Source organism: Stigmatopora argus, chromosome 13, assembly GCF_051989625.1.
Source record: "Stigmatopora argus isolate UIUO_Sarg chromosome 13, RoL_Sarg_1.0, whole genome shotgun sequence".
NCBI classification, from domain to species: Eukaryota; Metazoa; Chordata; class Actinopteri; order Syngnathiformes; family Syngnathidae; genus Stigmatopora; species Stigmatopora argus.
Window position 1 is genome coordinate 12,681,326 of NC_135399.1, and position 19,971 is coordinate 12,701,296.

The 19,971-nt window shown below is 39.1% G+C and overlaps 2 protein-coding genes across 2 annotated transcripts; one reads left to right on the forward strand and one right to left on the reverse strand.

Moving 5' to 3' along the window:
• Positions 1-109: 109 nt before the first annotated feature.
• LOC144087003 (tetratricopeptide repeat protein 21B-like) lies at positions 110-9,536 on the reverse strand. Its single transcript, XM_077617242.1, has 29 exons — positions 9,459-9,536; positions 8,931-9,060; positions 8,748-8,858; positions 8,510-8,676; positions 8,319-8,441; positions 7,945-8,102; positions 7,771-7,855; positions 7,587-7,685; positions 7,318-7,510; positions 7,149-7,246; positions 6,852-7,052; positions 6,652-6,781; positions 6,291-6,448; positions 5,984-6,208; positions 5,649-5,887; positions 5,433-5,505; positions 5,094-5,204; positions 4,849-4,987; positions 4,585-4,691; positions 4,082-4,270; positions 3,548-3,658; positions 3,383-3,464; positions 3,162-3,312; positions 2,913-3,071; positions 2,642-2,837; positions 2,298-2,522; positions 1,948-2,068; positions 1,811-1,878; positions 110-1,734 (listed from the first exon to the last, which is right to left on the reverse strand). The coding sequence occupies exons 1-29, from the start codon at positions 9,480-9,482 to the stop codon at positions 1,657-1,659; spliced, it is 3,951 nt and encodes a 1,316-aa protein (XP_077473368.1). The 5' UTR covers positions 9,483-9,536; the 3' UTR covers positions 110-1,656.
• Positions 9,537-9,745: 209 nt separating this feature from the next.
• Positions 9,746-19,740, forward strand: ttc21b (tetratricopeptide repeat domain 21B). The gene is made up of 29 exons (XM_077617468.1): positions 9,746-9,894; positions 10,360-10,489; positions 10,581-10,691; positions 10,775-10,941; positions 11,029-11,151; positions 11,299-11,456; positions 11,521-11,605; positions 11,689-11,787; positions 11,871-12,063; positions 12,228-12,325; positions 12,452-12,652; positions 12,733-12,862; positions 12,938-13,095; positions 13,435-13,659; positions 13,725-13,963; positions 14,078-14,150; positions 14,557-14,667; positions 14,741-14,879; positions 15,499-15,605; positions 15,770-15,958; positions 16,140-16,250; positions 16,325-16,406; positions 16,884-17,034; positions 17,115-17,276; positions 17,375-17,570; positions 17,839-18,063; positions 18,153-18,273; positions 18,358-18,425; positions 18,503-19,740. Exons 1-29 carry the CDS (start codon positions 9,871-9,873, stop codon positions 18,578-18,580), a joined length of 3,954 nt encoding a protein of 1,317 aa, XP_077473594.1. The 5' UTR covers positions 9,746-9,870; the 3' UTR covers positions 18,581-19,740.
• The last annotated feature ends 231 nt before the right edge of the window (positions 19,741-19,971 follow it).

The following is a 19,971-nucleotide window of genomic DNA, read 5'->3' on the forward strand; positions in this document are numbered from 1 at the left end:
TAGGTGAATATAATGTGTATTATGTTTCACCTAAACCCTCTTGAACGAGCTCTATTCTGGTCTGTGAGTGTGCTTTGCGGCTTCTGCCGGAAACAATTAGGATCTTAAGTGGGTTGAGTATTTTATTAATTATTGATGACATAGTCAAAATATTTATTACGGTTCAACATGCTTTTTGCTGCTTGTGACAACTAATCCCTCAGTACAGTGAACAAAAGGATGGTGACCAACTATTGATTATTTCAACTCCCATCTCCCACAGAGAATTGATATAGTTGCCCCGGGACCTGAGCGTGTCACTTTTATAATTTTGGACTTTGTAAATAGACCACATTGAAACGGTGACCCCCTTTCGTGATATATATAGATGCACAAGATTCTGCTGACAAGCTTGGAAGCCAACTTTCCCAGTTAGAATGCATTACAGTGAAAGGTTGAAACTGCTATGTGAAAGCATGCCGAATTGGATCTTGCCTCTTCTACGAAAGGACGAGAACAGTAAAAGGAGAACGAAATCTGAGAATGCAACCCATAAGAGCTCTAATTCTATTTGCCAAAGATGAGAAGACGATTCCATTAGATTAGGTTGTGGTGAGTTCCTCTGAACCTTCCTCCGCTATGGCCAAGTGACACACGCACTCCCACTCAACCGCTTAATTGCAGTTTCATTTAAACCACTCCCTCTAAAAAGCCATAAGCAGGCCCTTGTCCAGTTTATATTGACAATTCGATCAATATGGTAAATTGGTATCGTGGAACAGAGAAATTTGATGCTAATTGGGTGACACATTGAGACAAGAAAGGAAAAAAAAGTTCTTTAGTAAAGCCCAGCATCATTGAGTATGACTCAAGTACGACTTGATCAATAACAGCTCATAGAAACCACAATGGAGATGGCCATTAGAATGCTACTGCAGTTCAACTGAGGCGTGCATATTTCAGTCTTTCCACTAAAAGCTTTTCAGAAGCATTATTTTGTAAGTGCAGCAGCACATGCAATATTTATGGATTCTTGCGATTTACAACACCTCACTCATGTAACTACCCTCTATATGCTTAATACTAATTTTTACATATGATTTGACAATATCTACATCTCGTGAATGGCTTGCGACAATATCTAAATCATATCGGTGAACTCCATTGTTGACTACAGGACACAAATAGCTGCCTCAGCCCGACAGCAATGTGATTTACACTTCCATTGATGTGTGCTGGAGAGAGTTAACGATTATGTGCCACAGTTAGTGGCTAAATAATATCTGACACGGCCTGGAAAGGTCTCTCCTGGAACCGTTGTACCCATGCAGGACCCATGCTGCTCCCGCTATTGAATTAACACTGCAAACGTCACCCGTTCAAGCTTATAAGTCAATGCGCGCCGTTACATAAGGCTGGAGCAACAATCATGGGTGGATGGAAATTTAAATTCCACGGTGAAAAATGCAAAGATGCTGTGACCAAAACTAAGCAAACACACAAGGTATACTTAGAAAAACTACATAATTCAATACCGTTTAACCAATACCGACCTCTAATAGAGAAGTGTTGTTGTTGATTTTTGGGGGATTTTTTAAAAAAAGAACTTACTTAATACATTGATCTCTACAAATACTGCAAAGTGGGTTTACATCTCAAAAGCAGGGAGTCAAATTCCTAAGGCCTCAACGCAGCACACGCTTGATCCAATATGTCATTTCTAATTTTTGAAAAATTGGGATGAGTAGAAAGCACCTGTAGATGGAAAGAAAAATGAAAATGTTACAATATACACACACACACACATGCACAAATCTGAACTTGAGCTCACCTTATGGCACACATCTATGGCATCAAAATTTTGTTTTGCTTTTAAATAGTTCAAAGCAAGTTTGTATCCTGTAAAAATATCATATATTATGAACTTATTTAGAGTATAGTAGACTTAAACCTGAATGATCAACATACCAACGGTTGGGTTGAATTGATTTCCATATTTCCAAGCCAATCTATAGTTGAATGCTGCATCATGGAATGCTTGCTCGTTTTCCATTATGAAACCCCGGTACTCATAAGCTTTACAACACGACTGCGAAAAAAATGTGCAATTAGAATGAGCTAATTAAATTACTGCTTACATTGCCTCATATTTGACACGGAAATCAGCACTTTTGATACATTATTTGGACAAATTAAGCCACTCTAGTTTAATTTACACGGTTCAGTCAGACTCCTTTCAGTGAAGACACATGCTATCTACTACTACCTTTCCCCCTCATCTACACATTACAATGATATAACAGTGCGTGCCATCAGACCTTGTTATGATTGAGGCATCTCTTGAGGAGGTCATCTGCCAGGTCGTACTTCCCCGAATGAATGTAAATGTTTGCTAGGAGGAGCCAACTCTTTTCAAACTCTTCGGCATCAACAATATTCCAGCTCATCTTTGTTATTTGTTTGAGTTGATTTCTGGCTTGAGGCGTTTGTTTCAACATCATTGAAGCTGTCGCGATGCCCAACAGTGCTGGTACGCGGCCTCTCTAAATTCAAACACAACTCTCTAGTTACGCGAGTTCAAGACGATAACAATGCATGATGACGGTAACTTGGTAAATTTACTTAAAACAAAGAACTGTGCTGCTATTTTTAGGTAGCTTACTACATTGGTTGCAATCTCTGTGAAAACAGTAAGGGCTTTCTTGATGTTGACTTCCTGTTTAGTAGCCAGCAAGCAGTAGTTCTCCAGTATGTGAAGCTTTAAATGTCCTCCAGGTGTTTCTGGCTTAATCTCCTTCAAGAGCTGATGAGCTGTTGTCACACAAATCCTTTCCATCTCTTGCTCCTCTGCAGTGTTTCTGATGACAAAAGTGCACAGCATATTGTCCAGTCTAATTTCATTATGAGACTGTTGTCGTTTTCATCAATCCTACCCAATTCTAAGATCCAGGTTACATATTTCAACACCCATCATGTCATTGTTGAAATCTAAGTAGATTTCAATCATTTTATGAACCGCATCTTGACCCCACTTGGTGTCTTTTCGAGCCTGGTTGAAGTGATGTAGTGCAGGATTGGATTGTCCTGTGTACCTGACCATCAAGCACAAATATGGTCATAAAATATGAAAAAAAAACACTCAGAGGTATGTGAGTGATTACCTTAAGAATCATTTGACTTACCAAAGGTAAAGTCCATTGCAGTAGTGAAATCCAGGGTCTAATCCAAACCTGGTAGAATGCTTTTCTAACCTCTCAAAAAATGCAGGCATCTCATCCAGCTTCCCTGCCTTCCGCAGCAAGTCAATAAGACGTGACACGGTTGAGAAGTCTTCTTAAAACAAATTCATATGCATCACGTGAGGCCGATTGACCCCTGATGAGTTACTGTACAGATTTTACACCTGGATTGCTATCCAATAGTTGCTGGTAATGGGAAATTGCTTGTTCTTCATCTTGTCTCCTGAACATAATGTTTGCCATCATCTAAGGAAATAGGTAAGAAAAATGCTTTAGCGATATTTTCCAAAAGAATATTGGCTAAACATGAGTTGAGAGACAGAACAAACCAGAGTTGCATCTTTATTAAAGCAGTCATTCTTCAAGACAATGATGCATTGTTCCTTGCATGCATCAATATCTTCTAAAATGAGGAATGTTTGGGCCAACTCCAGCATCACCTATAATTTTATGGATTGTGGCTTACTTACAGTGTTAAAAAAGTCGACGACTTCCATAATTTTCCTTTGAAAAACTGATTGAAACTAGAAATATCGGACTAACAGTAAATGTAAAATTTATGCACCAGAAGAATTTTGTTTTGATAAATATTGCACATCTTATGTTAGCCCGATTGAACTTGGTTTCCTTTCTAAAATATGACTCTATCCATCCATCAATTTCTTGATCCATAACATTTAAGTTGCTGATGAAACATCCAATGATTTATAAATGGAAATTTTCAGTATATCCATACCGCGGTATAAAAAAGCCCCAACAATCAACATAAGGGTTAAGATATGTAATATCAGACGATAAGATGGTCAGAGTTTTCAACCAAAGCTGCCATGGGGAAGACTATGATTCAGCAGTAGAATACAGACCTTGTGATCAGTCTCACAATGGCTAAGAGCTTCTTTGTAAAACTCGATTGCTTTGGCGTAGACCCTCTGACTAGTGTAGTGTTGCGCGATCTCAGTGCAGATCTTGGCAGCCAGCTGCTTCTGGGCGTCGAAGCTGTCAGGCTGCTCCAGTTGCACCCGCTTCAGCACTCTGGCCTGTACATCCCGCGCCTGCCAACAGTGCAATTCATCAATAATAACATACTGGAACTCAGAGGATAGAAATGTAGTATCGCTTTTCAGTATAGCGACAGGATGGCAGCAAATTAACTTAAAAGAAAAGAAAAAGGAACATAAATATAAATCAAATTAAAATAAATTTTAATGAGGGCCCCAAAAGTCTGTCTGTGAAAAATATTTCATGGCCTATCCCACGACCTCTTCTCCTGTTTTGTCCATTGTGCCTAAATTGGAGCTGCCATGTCTTAAAATTGCAGTACAAAGTATATACAAATGTAACATTTATCTTTTAAAAAAAGACTTACACTTTGTAGGGATACTAATGCCTCTTCAGCTTTGTCAACCCTATTTTGGACCTTTGCCAACAGCATCAAACAACGACAATCATCTGATAGTGCACTTAGCCCATTCACTTGGGTAGCCCACAAAAAAGAACAAAAAGAAAGAAATCATGCTGAAAGATATTTTGGAGGTTATTGGAATTTCAAAAACAGTATATTGCATTGCAGATATGTTTGATGTGAGGTAGTCACTGTGTTGGTTTGAATGATCTAAGTACTGCTAAGTACCTGGCTTATGAGCAAGAGCATCGTGAATTACACTCTCGCAGCGCTCATATTGTTTCATCTTCATTAGCAACTCGGCCAGGTCATAGCGCAAGAAGTTCTGATGTCCGGTCTTCAATGCAGCTTCATAGTAATGTAATGCCTGGGTAACATTAATAGTGTGTCAAATCGGTTTTCTTTCTGAGATTGAATCCCTATTATTATTTTTAAAATGCAAAGCAAGAAAAAAAAATGATAAAGGTACCAACTTTGTCAAAGTAATGAGTCTTGATGAGAAACTTGCCAAACTTGCTCACTAGAGCGCCATCTTCAGGTGTTTTCTCCAAAGCATGCTCATAAACCTCAATGGCTTTCTCAGGCTGATGAGAGTTTAAGTTTTATGATTAGTGGTTGGTGTTCCATCTTAAATTTTAAAAAGATTTTTTTCTTGTTTACAATATTGATAGTAACTGATTTAAAATGCTGGTACTTGTACTATAGTATTTTTTTCAGGGTCGGCTCATTCATAAAACTGTGATCCATGCAAATAAATCACTGCAATAGTCAAGTTGATTGAGTACTTGAGACCAATTGTGATTGCTACTTACCTCTAAAATGTGCATGTAGGCTTCCCCGAGTAAGATGTATGTGTGAGGACTGGGTAGTTTGTCAACTATTTCCCTGAAGGACAGAACAATAGTTTTTTAATAGTATTTCTGTAAGTGTTGGTTTTCTTTCGAAATACTATAACAATTTGACAAGCATTTAGGTAACAGATTATAATAATGTGCATTCAATAAATGTGCATAGTCATTTCAACTCACCTGTAACAGCTTACGTACAGACGTTTGTCCTTTTTGTGATTCAGGAAAATGTCTGCCATTTTCTCCTTGGCTTGAATGTAGTAGAGCTGCTCAGGTGTAATGTTTCTTAGCATACTCAGTGCCAACTCTGTGTCACCATGCGACAATGCTAGATCGACATTTGCAATAGTGACTCGGAGCTCTTCAGGAGTACCGGAGAATTTATTGATTGCATCCTGCATAATGTTGGCTGCTTCTTGCTGCAAGTGCAATGCATATATTTGAGTACTATATATTACAACTGACTTGAAATTAAATTTCCCATGAACGATAACATTGCAATAGAAAGACTGGACCTGTTTATCGCTGAGCCGCAAAGCTTCGGCTAATTCCAAGAAGACAGAAACACAATCTGCAGAACTCAGTTCGATCTTCTTGTTTTTGAACATGGCTGAGGTTTCAGCCTTGCAGACACCTGGAAGATTCATTGCAATTTGCAAAATCTGAATGGCTTCTGTCAGCTCACCCATTTTCTTCTTGGCTTGAGCCTTGATCAGGAGGTACAATGGATGTTCTCTAATCTGGAATGCATGTGTAAACTTAATAACATGTTGAAATTCAAAGTGTGTGTGTGTGACCGGTATATTCTATTGATGCCCTTACCTCAAAGTTATGGCTGAGGCAGAGTTCAAGCGACTGGAAACACAAAGTGAAATTCCCCCGCAACAAATGGATCTGTGCCATGAGCAGATGAGCATCTGTATGAGAAGGACACTGTTCCAGGCAGTGTTGTAAACTGTTCTGAGCAGTGTCCACGTTACCTGAAAGAATACAAACATGCAGTTGTAACTAATGATCAGTTAAAAGCAGGGGTGGCCATTACGTAGATCGCGATCTACCGGTAGATCGCCAAGGTACTATTGGTAGATCGCTTTCAGTAGGTTGGCTCATTGAAAAGTATATCTTGGAGCAAAAAAAGTGTGAGCACCCCTGAGATAAAGGAAACCAAAAATGTAATGCTCACCGGACTGATATCGGACTTTGGCTTGCAAAAAGACCCCTTGAAGGAGACCTGGAACAACCCTGACAACGGTATCCAACAAGGAAGCACAGTGCCTGAGCTGAGGAGCAAAAGACTGGCCCTGATCTGTAGGCTGGTACAAAAACCGCCAAATTGTTTTAGAACTATGGCTTTAATGTAGAAACAAATGCATTGAGGTGTACCTTAGAAGGACACAGAGCTAGATACTCCTTGACAATCTGTAAGAGGAAGTCAGGGTTCATTTTCGTAAAGTACTCCACGGATAAAGGGAGACCTTGGAGATTAGAGAAATGGGTTTCCACTGCTTCTTTTAGGAGCTTGGTTATCTCTTCTTGGGGACGACGCTTTTTAATTGCCACTTGCGCAAGCAAGTAGAGGATTTCCTAATACAATAGAAAAAAAATGTTGGAGAAAGAGAAATTGCAATCATGAGAATAGACAAAGTGCAGGACACTAATAATAGAAAATACAAATTGTACCCCTGATTTTCCAGTGGTTTGTTGAACTTCTGTCAGAAATTCCAAATCTTTCTCAGCTTCCTCAAAACAACCCTCAATCAGCTGGCAGCAAATGATGCCTGCGATATTTAAAAAAAAAATACACACTGAAAGCTAAAAAGGCACAGTGTTTGGGTACTCTTCAACTTACCAGTCAGTGCAGTAAGGCTCATCTCATCCAAAGTCATGGCTGTCTTGTACCATTTCATGGCATCCTTCATTTTCCCCTGAAGAAGCATGAGGTAGCCCAACTCTGCTGCTAAATATGAGCTTCCTTGCGTCTCACCAAAAGCTTTTTCCACCATTTTGAACACCTGCTCAAGCACCATCTCATTTCGTCCACACTAGGAATAATCCATACAGCAAATTCTAACATTTGACCCAACAAAAACCTGACAAAAGCCTTCAAATTTGCCTTACGACTCGACTGAATGCCAGAGACATCTTGTAAGCGAGTTCAGGGTTGTGTGGTTCTTGCACATCCAGACTTTTAATGAGGTTGGAAAGATGTCTTGTTGACTGCCAAGGCAAACATTAACATTTAACTCCACTTATTAATGGTTTACTATGCCAGAAACCCTGAAATTTTGTTGTTGTTGTGTACCTCAGTCATATCTCCATTTATACATAATGAATGGAGAGTTAGAAGATGTAGAGCATTCAGATTGTTCGTGTCCATTTGTAGAACCCTGAGAACCGAGAGATGAAGAATATATACTACAATATGCTTGCAATGACAAAATTGTGATTTCTAGACACAAAACAACATGCTACCAACCTGATTGCTGCCTCTGTGGTTTGTTCCCAGTCTTGGAGATTTAAAAAAAGGGTCATCTTCTTAATAAGAGCAGGTAAGAAACCAGGAAAACTGGCAATGACCTTATTAACCACTCCTAAAGCTTCTGAGTAGCTTTGGCAATTTTCAAAGTATTGTGCCTAGTACAGATAAATGTAAAATAACATACTTTACTATGTTATACTGTAATATGAATGTGACATAATATACATCAGTAAAACTTCCCAATTATATATTTAAATACCACTGATGCGTTTCGCAATGGATTTGAAGAGTGTGATTCATAACTATAATAAGTGATAACAGCCTCACAGAGTTTCAGAAACTAAATTCACTTGACTTTTTTCCAACCTCACCTTGCCCATCAGAGCAAAAACATCTGCTCCATCCTTCATCCCTTCATCAAATAATTTTCCGGACTTTCTGACATAGTCGTCTTTGCCACAAGTCACATCTATCCATGCTTTCAGGATTAACCCCTGCAAAGTAAAACAAAATGTTCACACAAAAACTGCATCCCCCTAATCCCCCTCCTCTTTGGGGTTACCTCTTTGGTATTATTGGAGATTTTGATCATTCGCTCAGTGTATTCCCTCGCTTTATCATTTCGTCCCAATAGCCAAAGAAACAACCCAGCATAGTAAAGATTCTGTGGAGATGCACTTTTGCGATCCTCTCTGATTTTAGTTTCAAGATCACGAATGACCTCTCTGTCTGTGATTACATATCATTAAAATGTATGAGATTACAATTCTTTAAAATATAAACAAACGTTGTTGTTATACCTGTTGTTGACTTTTTTTTCTCGGCGTAGATGAGTGCCATAAGAGAGCAGAGAGAAACATCTGATCTATCTTTAATCATGTCCAACTCAGCTGCAGCTTGTCGTACTTGACCTGTGATTGTATTTTGAATTTGTTCGATAAATTGCCAAGAATTTTATACTGTATTGATTTCGTCCAGCTCACCTTGCATCAAAGCGCCGTATGCACGGAAGATATGGAAGACAGGCTCATTTCTAAATTTTTTCTGAGCAGTTGCTGTGGCATTAGCAACATGATTGAAATATTTTTCATTGCAATAATGCCGAATCAAAGCCTGAAATAAAATAAAAAATGGGCGAGTGGTAGATGTGTTAGGTGTCAAACAGATAGAACATAACCCAAATTCAAGGGTTCAAGCTAGGATTTTGTGATGTAAAAAAATGAATAAGAAAAGTGATTTTTAATGTGAACAATAAATAGCACAACTGAATTAACCTTTTTTTCAGAGGTGGAAATTAAAATAATTTAAAATGTGATTGCACATGTCTCACAATATGAATCGGATGAAGCTGCCTGAACTGGCAATTTAAAATTGTGCATTTGTAAGTTTTCAGACTAATTTTACAAATACATTCAAATCAAAGACAAAAGTACAACTATTCACTATTGAGCCCGGCCATAAAAATCGCACAAGCGGTCACGTTTGTTCAAACCAATAAATGTGATGCTTACCATTGCTGTGTCTTTATTCTCCATATTCACTCTCAAACTGTTGTTAGTTTTTACAGCTTAATAGCGCTCTATTTTTTTCAGATGTTATAAATGTGTGTTTTTTTATTTACTACAAAGGCACTTTCAAAATAACCTATGACACGTCAATATGCGTAGATGTTTTTATATCTAAAGGAGGTAACTATTTTTGTACAGTAGTTGTAATATCCATCTTGTCCAGATCATGGCGCTGTTCAATTGGCTACCTACACAAAAGACGAAGAATAAGATACGTTGCTAAGGCAACACAAGAGGAGGAAAGTCAATATGGCGCAGTCCTATACAAAATTCGTAATGATACAGTAGTTGTTCATCATAAATGCGACTACCAGACGGATGAAGAGTTTCACATGATCAACATTTTTCGGGCAAAATGGAAAAAGAAGAGACAGCGTTGGTGAGCTTAATTTTGATCTGTTCTACACGTAAACATAGCCAGTCTTCCACGATCAGATTTTTAATGTTGGCTGTGCCCAAGAAACTAGTGTCTTTAGAGCGATCAAGTTATGAAATTACATTCCTTGTAACGTTCATGTCTATGTTTTTTAATGTGCTGTGTGCTAGAGAGAGGTAAAGTAAGGTATTCACACGCTATACTTGAGTACTGTACTTAACTCAAAGCTATTTAAGTAACGGCAAGAAAAACTCAAAATTCTACAAAGTACATACTCAAGTCAGAATTTTTCTTCTTCTCTTCTTAAAGTATCAAAAATGTTTACCTAAAGGGAGTAAACGTAAAAAAGTAATCAGAAAAACCTATATACTTGAAAGATCTACTTAAGTGCATAAACAAAGTACGTATTTAATTGAGAATTCTACTACTACTGATTTTCTTTTACTTTTCTGGCATTGTTGTTGTCAGGCTTTAATCAGATATTATTGCAATGAAAAATATTTCAACCACGCCGTGAATGCCGCAGCAGCTGCTCTGATAAAGTTCAGAGGTGACCCTGTCCTCAGTTTCTACCATGGATATGGCACTTTAATGCAAGGTAAAGTCCACAAAATATGCAAAAAAAATGCATGATAGCTATTCTTAGCATGCATGTTCATGTGGTGCATTCTCATTTTTCATTTCCACAGATTTAATCCAGGAAGCAACACTAGAGTTGGAGACATTAAAAGATGCACAAGATGTGTCTTTGTGCACGCTAATGGCACTGGTGTATGCCGAGAAGAAAAAGACAAAACCAGGTAAGACAATATGTATATTTTACTAATGATATAAATATATCACTTTTGCTAATATTTAAATTTTTGTGTCTTGGTCATTGCAGACAGAGAAGTTGTTCAAGAACTTGAAGCTAAAATCAAGGAAGATCGCAAAAGCGCATCTGCCCTGAGTCTCTATCATGCTGGTATGTTTCTCTGGCTATTAGGCCGAAATGATAAAGCGAGGGAATACACTGAGCGGATGATCAAACTTTCCAATGGCTCCAAGGAGGTAAGACGGCCTTACTCTTGTCATTAAAGAAAGAAAAACATTCAGTTTTGTGGTGCCGGGAATCAAACCATCACATTTGTTTTGTAGGGAATCATTCTAAAAGGATGGATAGATGTGACATGTGGTAAAGACGCATATGCCAGAAAGGCTGGAAAATACTTTGACGAAGGGCTGAAAGATGAATTGGATGCTTTTGCTCTGATGGGAAAGGTAAACATGATAGGAATATTATTATGGAATTTGAGTCCTCAAACACTGTTAAAACTGTTATGATACTTAGATTAGTCACATTTTATATTCCTATACATCCTTAGGCTGTTGTTATTGTGATTAAAGAAATGCATTTTCCTTTGCTAGGCCCAATACTATGAATATCGCCAGAACTACTCTGGAGCGTTAGATGCGGTGAACAAAGTCATTGCCAGTTTCCCTGGGTTCTTGCCTGCTCTCATTAAGAAGATGAAGCTGTTTTTAAATCTCCAAGACTGGGAACAAACAAGAGAGGCAGCAATCAGGTGAGTAGGGAGATGCTTTGCACCTCATGTTTTTGTTAATAAACAAATTCATTTCCTATTTCAGACTTTTACAAATGGATAAAAATAACCTGGACGCACTACAGATGCTAACTCTGCATTCTTTATGTAAAAATGGAGATATTGATCAGGTACAGTATCTTCACAAAATTCCCACCTAGGCGATATTAATAAGCTCACATTGTTTGTAATGGTTGTTTATCTCACTTGACAGTCAACAAAACATCTTTCCAACCTCATCATCAGTCTGGATATGCTGGAACCACACAACCCTGAGCTTTCCTATAGACTCTCTCTCGCATTCACCCGAGTTGTAAGCAAAACATTGTTTTTGTTCCGCTATTAGTTTATTCTTGTTTTAAATTATTATTTGTATTATGTGTTGATTATTTGTAGTGTGGCCGAAATGAGAAAGTGCTTGAGCAGGTCTTCAAAATGGTGGAAAAAGCCTACTGCAAGACAGAAGGGAACTCAGATTTGGCCACAGAGTTGGGCTATCTCATGATTCTTCATGGTAAAGTTAAGGAGGCTATAAAGTGGTACAAGACAGCCATGACCTTAGATGAGACAAGCTTGCCTGCACTGACTGGTAAGATCCACAACCTAAAGATACTATAAATTGAACCATCTAGTCCAGTTAGTAATTAAATACTCGCCCAAAAGAATGACAACAGGACCCTTCAAGAATGGTTTATTTTTTCATCCTAGTTTTTTTTTTTGTCATCATTTTTTTCACATCATTTTGTTGTACAGGTATAATTCGATGCCAGCTGCTAGAAGGCCGGCTTGAAGATGCAGACCAGCAAATTGAATTTCTAACAGAAATTCAGCAGACTGTCGGAAAATCAGGGGTAACTTTAAAACATTTCTCAAATTCAAAGACTCTTTTTAATAACTATCAGCATAGGCCATCTACTCCTGCAGGTTGATATTCACATACTTCCACATTTACGATAACTTCAATTCCATCTCAATAGGACCTCTTCTACCTGCGTGCGCTTGTCGCAATTAAAAAGTGCCACCCTCAAGAAGATGTGACCAAGCTCCTGAATGACGCCGTGGAAACCCACTTCTCAACTCTCCAGGGTCTCCCTCTTGGTGCGGAGTACTTTCAGAAGCTGAACCCTGACTTCCTCTTACAGATTGTCAAGGAATATCTTGCTCTGTGTCCTGCTAAGGTACAACTTATAACCAAAGTTTAGGTTTCTGCTCTAAGGTGTACTAAAATAAAAATCTCTTCTTGACGGATGGCGTTTAGCCTCCAACTCAGGGACAGTCTCCTGCCCCTCAACTAAGGCACTGTGCTGCATTGTTAGATACAGTAGTCAAGATTGTGCCAGGTCTCATTCAAGGGGTCTTTCTGCAAGCAAAAGTCAGATATCAGTCTGGTGAGCCCTCTAAATGTAACGTGCTAGCATTTTCTTGAATTTACTATTTACTACTGCATGCTTATATTCCTTCAGGTGATGTGGACGCAGCTCAGAGCAGTTTGAACCACTGCCTTGAACAGTGTCCCTCTCATATGGACTCGCATCTGCTCATGGCACAGATACATTTATTGCGTGGTAGCTTCGCTCTTTGCTCACAGTCGTTGGAGCTCTGCCTCAGTCATAACTTTGAGGTGAGATCACTGTCATCGTCTTCACTGTTTTCTCCAGAAAAAAAATCATTATTCCATTATTTTTAATGAAAATCACATTAGTTTCACAGTAGTGGATTTTTTTGTAATAATGTCAGATTTATCAAGATATAATGTGATTCAGCACTATTTTGGGTTAATAAACCACAGCGTTAGACGGCAGAGTTGTGCTTTTTCATGTGGCGTGTAAACATCCTTAGCTTGCTGCTGCAATGATGCGTAAACAGTACTGCATGCAAAAAATCTGTTGCTAAAGGATTTGCTAATTCAAACCAATAGAAATGAGAACTATTTCCTTAACAAGATACTTTTATATTCCAGATTCGAGAACATCCCTTGTATCTTCTGATTAAAGCTCAGGCAAAGAAAAAAATGGGCGAGCTGACTGAGGCTATCCAGATTTTGCAAATGGCGATAAGTCTCCCTGGGATTTCCAGAGCTGGATCCTCAGCTAAATCCAAAAACAAAAAGATCGACGTGAGTTCTGCAGACCGCGTCTCTGTCTTCTTGGAGTTAGCTGAGAGCCTGTGGCTCAACGGAGAACAGGTATGAAGATTTTCCATTTGTAATCTATACTGTGTGTAGGCTCATATACCAATTTAATTGAACAGCATGAAGCAGCCAAGGTAATGCAGGATGCCATCAATGAGTTCTCGGGGACGCCTGAAGAACTCCGTGTCACCATTGCCAATGCAGATTTGGCTTTGCTTCGAGGTGACACGGAGTTGGCCCTGAGCATGCTCAGAAACATTACACCTGAGCAGCTCTACTATATTCAAGCCAAGGAGAAAATGGCCTCTATCTACCTAAATCACAAAAAGGATAAGCGTCTGTATGTGAGCTGTTACAGGTGAGGTGTCATTTGGATCTTAATATAGACGCTTATAATGCAGAGCAGGTTTCCTAACACTTATGTATTTGTGTAATGAGGATGCCATTTGATGTATCCTGGTCTGTTCTGTAGGGAAATGGTGGACAAGTTACCCGGTTCTCAAACGTACATCTTACTCGGAGACGCTTACATGCACATTTTAGAGGTAGGAAGCTGCAGAAATGGATAAATATAAATGTATTTTTTAAATATATTGTGTATTAAGTTACTGATAGACCTCCACTCTCTAGCCACCTACTGATACTCTATGTTTTACATACTGAAAAAAAAACTAAACTTCTGTAAAGGATACCTTTTATGAATCCTAATGAATTTGATTCAGAATACTTAGTACTCTTTTATCCTTCATATTGTTGTTTTTAATTCAGCTTTATTCTACAACATATTGAACTATTTATTCATTGAATGGAAAAACGGTTATGTGTGAACAACGTATGTTCTTTTAACTTTTTAAAGTTTCAGTGATAAGTAATGCTATAAACATATAAATTTCAACAACACCTTTAAGCAGATACAAGTGGCCTAACACTGTTTAATGTTCTTATCCCAAGCCGGAAAAGGCTATAGAGGTCTATGAGCATGCTCTGGAGAAAACCCCTAAAGATGGCGCTCTCGCCAGTAAGTTTGGGAAAGCCTTGGTCAAAACTCATTATTACGCCAAGGTTTGTATTAACATTTACACGAATATGCAATAATGCCTGTCAGAAAAAAAACACAAACCTTCTTGTTGCACAGGCAATACATTACTACGAGGCTGCGCTGAAGTCCGAGCAACAGAACTTCCTGCGTTACGACCTGGCTGAACTGCTGATGAAGATGAAGCAATATGAGCGCTGTGAGAGACTTCTGATTGACTCTCTCTCCTGCGAACCAGGTGCAGTTCTCTCCTCACAAAGCTCAGTGTCAACGTTACAACACACAAACCACAGCCAAGAAAAATCGGAAAGTGTATCTAATATATTCATGGCTGAGGATAAAGAGGACCTTGTGAGTGAAGTGCTCAATCGAATTCAAATTCAAATTTCTCAGATTTGCTAACAACACTCATTTCTGGTTTAAGGTCAAATATTAAAGACATTTATTTTCATACAGTGGGGGCTTTAAGACATTAATTACAAATAGGGTTATCAATTTGATTTCATAGTTCAAATTAAAAGGGCACCAATCCTTTGAATGAAACAAAAACTTTCTACATGTTTGCCATCTGCCCCACTGTACCTCACTTGATTTAACACATTATAAGATTATAAATAAGACCAAATTGAGATAAAATTTAAAGTCGGCCCACTCATTCCAATCCCCATTTCTCGTAATGCTTTTTATGGGTTTATTTTTTTTCTCTGGACCATAATAAAATGAAGATTTTGACAAGCTTACCTGAGGATATTAACTCCTAACAACTAACCTTAGCTAACAACATTTCTCATGTTCTACTATTTTAATATAACAGACCTAATGTTTTTTATTTACAACTTGTCCATCTCCCCACAAAGCAAACGAACTGACAGCCCTCTCAGATGACTGCCGCTATTTAATGCTTTTGGCAAAGGTCCAAAACAAGGTTGATAAAACAGAAGAAGCCTTAATATCTTTACAAAGGGTAAGTAGTTCTATTTGTATAGTTCCCTATTCAAATATATGTTTAATCATAGGTTTATGACAACATCTCTAAGCAGATAGGCAATAGAAAATGGGTGTCGTATTTAATCTTGTGTATGTACTGTAAGTGTATTTTATTGTGGTTAAATCATGTATTGTTGATAGGCTCGGGATGTCCAGTGCAAGGTTCTAAAGCGGGTGGAAATGGAGGAGCCTGACGCCATCCCCATGCAAAAGCAGCTTGCTGCCAAGATCTGCGCTGAGATAGCTCAACACTACACGAGGCAGCGGGGCTATGAGAGAGCAATCAAATTCTACAAGGAAGCTCTTGTTTACTGTGAGACGGATCACAAGGTCTGTACAACTGAATCAAAACGTCCTATGTCCTACTCTGTCGCAGCTGTGGTTGACTATCTTAAGCATCTTTTTCAATCACACCCCTACAGGTAATAATCCTCTTTTTGGATTTTTAGATCTGGACAGAGTGATTGCATTTATCTTTTTTAGAGGGATTCTTAAAACGTACTATTTCTAGGTGATGCTGGAGTTGGCACAGATTTTCCTCACGATAGATGAAGTTGATTCGTGCCAGGAACAATGCAGTATAATTCTGAAGAATGACCAATATAATGAAGACGCAACTCTGGTGCGTTTAGTATTCATTGCATCATTTGGCATTATGCTATTAGTACATGTTATTTTCCACGTGTTTCCATTTAGATGATGGCTGACCTTATGTTCAGAAGACAGGACTATGAGCAGGCTGTTTTCCGCTATCAACAACTCTTGGAGCGCAAACCAGGTTCAAAAAAGTCTACCATCATCTGTTAATTTTTATTTATAGTCAGGCCTGTCCACTAGCTATGTTGTTTCAATTTAAAAAAAATCATGAACATTTTTTGACATGGTGAAAAAGCATTATGATGGCATACTGTTATCAGTAAAATAATCCATACTAAAAATATTCTCTAGCTGGAACCCCACCATCCTTAAATTTTTCATGTTGGCTTAGTGGTACCTGTATCTAATGGCATTGTTCTTTCTATACATTGCCAATAGAGTCTTAATATTGCTGAAATCATCCGTTTTTCACATTTTGAACTACTAATTAGCAGTGCACATGTGGACAAAAGACCACTCACACTGTCACCAATGGATAATTTTGCAACTTTCAAACCCTACCACACACACTCTATAATTAAAAATTGGTGAATAGGTGAGTGGAAAAGCAAAACAATCGTAATCATTTCCACTTCTCATTATTTATTGTACATGTCAGACAATTATCCAACTCTGTCACGTCTCATTGACTTGCTGAGGAGGGCAGGAAAGTTGGAAGACGTGCCCAAGTTTTTTGATAAGGCCGAAAAACATTCATCCCGGGCGAAGTTTGATGCTGGATTTAACTACTGCAAAGGACTTTTTCTTTGGTGAGTCGGGCATCTATTGCTATTTCACTATCATTTACTTTGTAATATGTGATGTACAGTACCATTTAATTTGTGTGAAGGTACACAGGAGAATCTAATGCTGCTCTGCGCCACTTCAACCAGGCTCGGAAAGACAATGATTGGGGTCAAAATGCAATTTATAACATGATTGAAATCTACCTAAATCCTGACAGTGACACGTTAGGTGGAGAATTGTTCGAAAATTTAGATGGTGAACTTGGGTAAGTGAAAAGATCTTATATTTCAAAGCACCTATTAGCCATGTCCTTAAGACATAACTGAAATGTGACTTTCTTCAAATGCCAACCTATTTGTGCAGGAACTCTACAGAGAAGCAGGAGACGGAGCAAGTTGCGGTGAGAACGGCAGAGAGGCTCGTTAAAGAGATCAAGCCGCAGACCCCCAGCGGACATGTACAGCTTCGTATCCTGGAGAACTACTGCTTACTGGCCACTAAACAGAAAGCCAATATAGAAAAAGCTCTTGCTGTTTTCACAGAGTTTGCAACAAATGAGGTGAGTCAACCGTAAGAGTATGCTTGAGTGACTGCATTCTTCCAAGTGTAAATAACTTCACTGTGGTTGCTGGGCATTATTTCACCTCCCCTTATCAGCCATTACACAAGGGCAGGTAAAACCAGATGAAGCGCCCGTGTTCCGCAAAGTTCCATTGCTTTTGTAGACCATTTGTGGACCGTTTTAAAACTCGTTAAACACACAAGCAAGGGAGGGCGCCGCTTGCTGCTCTGATCCTGTTTGAACAGGATGTTGTTTTTGAATTTAGAAGGACCATGTGCCAGCATTGTTAGCCATGGCCACCGCCTACATGATGCTGAAACAAACACCTCGAGCCAGGAACCAGTTGAAACGTATCGCCAAGATGGCGTGGAATATCGTCGATGCCGATGAGTTTGAGAAGAGTTGGCTGCTTCTAGCGGATATCTACATCCATTCCGGGAAGTATGACTTGGCGGATGACCTCCTGAAGAGATGCCTCAACCACAACAAGGTCGGGAGACAGCTTTGGCATTGTATGGAGGAATTTCTTTAGTCAAGAATGTATGATATGAAAAACTTGACTCAATATTTTCTCTGCAGTCGTGTTGTAAAGCTTACGAGTACCGGGGCTTTATCATGGAAAAAGAGCAGGCGTTCAGAGATGCGGCATTCAACTATGAACTGGCTTGGAAATTTGGAAATCAGTCCAACCCAACCATCGGTATGTTGATCAGAATCATGGGCATGAATAAAGTCAAATTCAAATTAAAATGGTTATAGGTCATTTACAATCTCTACTTTCCAGGTTACAAGCTGGCATTCAACTACTTAAAAGCAAAGCGGCATTTTGACGCCATTGATGTTTGCCACAAGGTGTGTGACATAAAGCGTATTGCTCACAGTTGGAAATGATGTGAGTAATCATCTTTCTTTTTGTTCCCTACTTCTAGGTACTCGCTGCACATCCAAATTATCCAAAGATGAGAAAGGACATTTTGGACAAAGCTCGGGCTGCCCTAAGACCATAAAATTTTGTCCAAATAGATTTGAAAAGTTTACATACATTTTCTTTAGTTTTTTAAAAGTATTTTCCAAGCACCTGTGCATATTACAACCCCCCTGGTCACAACATTAGGTTGGCCAGAACTGTTTGAAAAAATATCCGATTCCAATTTCAATAGTATTTACAAATATGTTCTCTAAAAGAAAAAAATATATTTATACACCTTCCATACCTCTGATCCTTGCAAAGGTCATGAGGGTGCTGGAGGATATCCTACCTAACTATGTGCATAAGGTGGGGTCCACGCAGAATTGGTTGCCACCAATCACGGGGTACAATGGGACAAGCAGCCATTTTTCATGTTTTTAGGATCTGAGAGGAACCGGAGGACCTGGAGAAAACCTACGCAGGCATGGGGGCAACATGCAAACTCCACACAGGAAGGCCCAAAACCCCAGTGACGCCCTGTAAAAATAAAAATGTATTCATTTTCTGAACTGCTTATCCTCACAAGGGTTGCAGGGGGTGCTGGAGCCTATCCCAGCTAACTATGTGCACCAGGCAAGGTAACACCCTGAATCAGTGGCCAGCCTTTCATAGGGCACAAGGAGACAAAGGACAACCATTCATAATGATTTGGTGATTCATCATGATCCCATTGACTTTGATTTGCTTTGTACTTTGTGCTTTTTGCTTTGTTGTTCTGCGGCGTACTGTCTAACTTATAACTATGCCCTTTCTTGCTACTGTCACAATGAAATTTCCCGATTACGGGATGAATAAAGTTATCCAATCCAATCCTCACACTCATACAATTTAGATTGTCACACTAGCCTATCCTGCATGTTTTGTGGATGTGGGAGGAAACCGGAGTACCAAGGGAAAACCCACGCACGCTTTGGGAGAACAGGCAAACTCTACACAGTGAGAACCGACCCAGGATCAAACCAGGATCACAGAACTGTGGGCCGCCGGGCCACCCTACAAAAAAATAAAAATTGGATAATATCATAATTATCATTGTAATACCCACAAAGGCAACTGGATTATTTGTTCAATGTGTTCATGTTTCCCCCCCAAAAAAACTACATGGCAGGTATGATATGTAGTCAACAAAATACTCTGTTATTCCATGAATGTGTTTGGAATTGGTTTACTTAATAAATTACAATGAATCCATCATGATTGTGTTTTTGGGTGGACTAAGTAACTTCCAATTTTTGGGCGAGCTACTGCATGGGGCGCGCCAACTTGCAGTGTGTGCGCTAGTCCGGTTGAAGGCATACACGCTCCACGGCTGTGACCGATGTCGGTAGCTCTTTCCCCACGGGTGGGATTCAAGTCCCCCCCTAACAGCAGACTCCTCATCGCAATCTCTGCAGAAGTACTACTACTAGTGGAGGCGCGCCGAGTCCC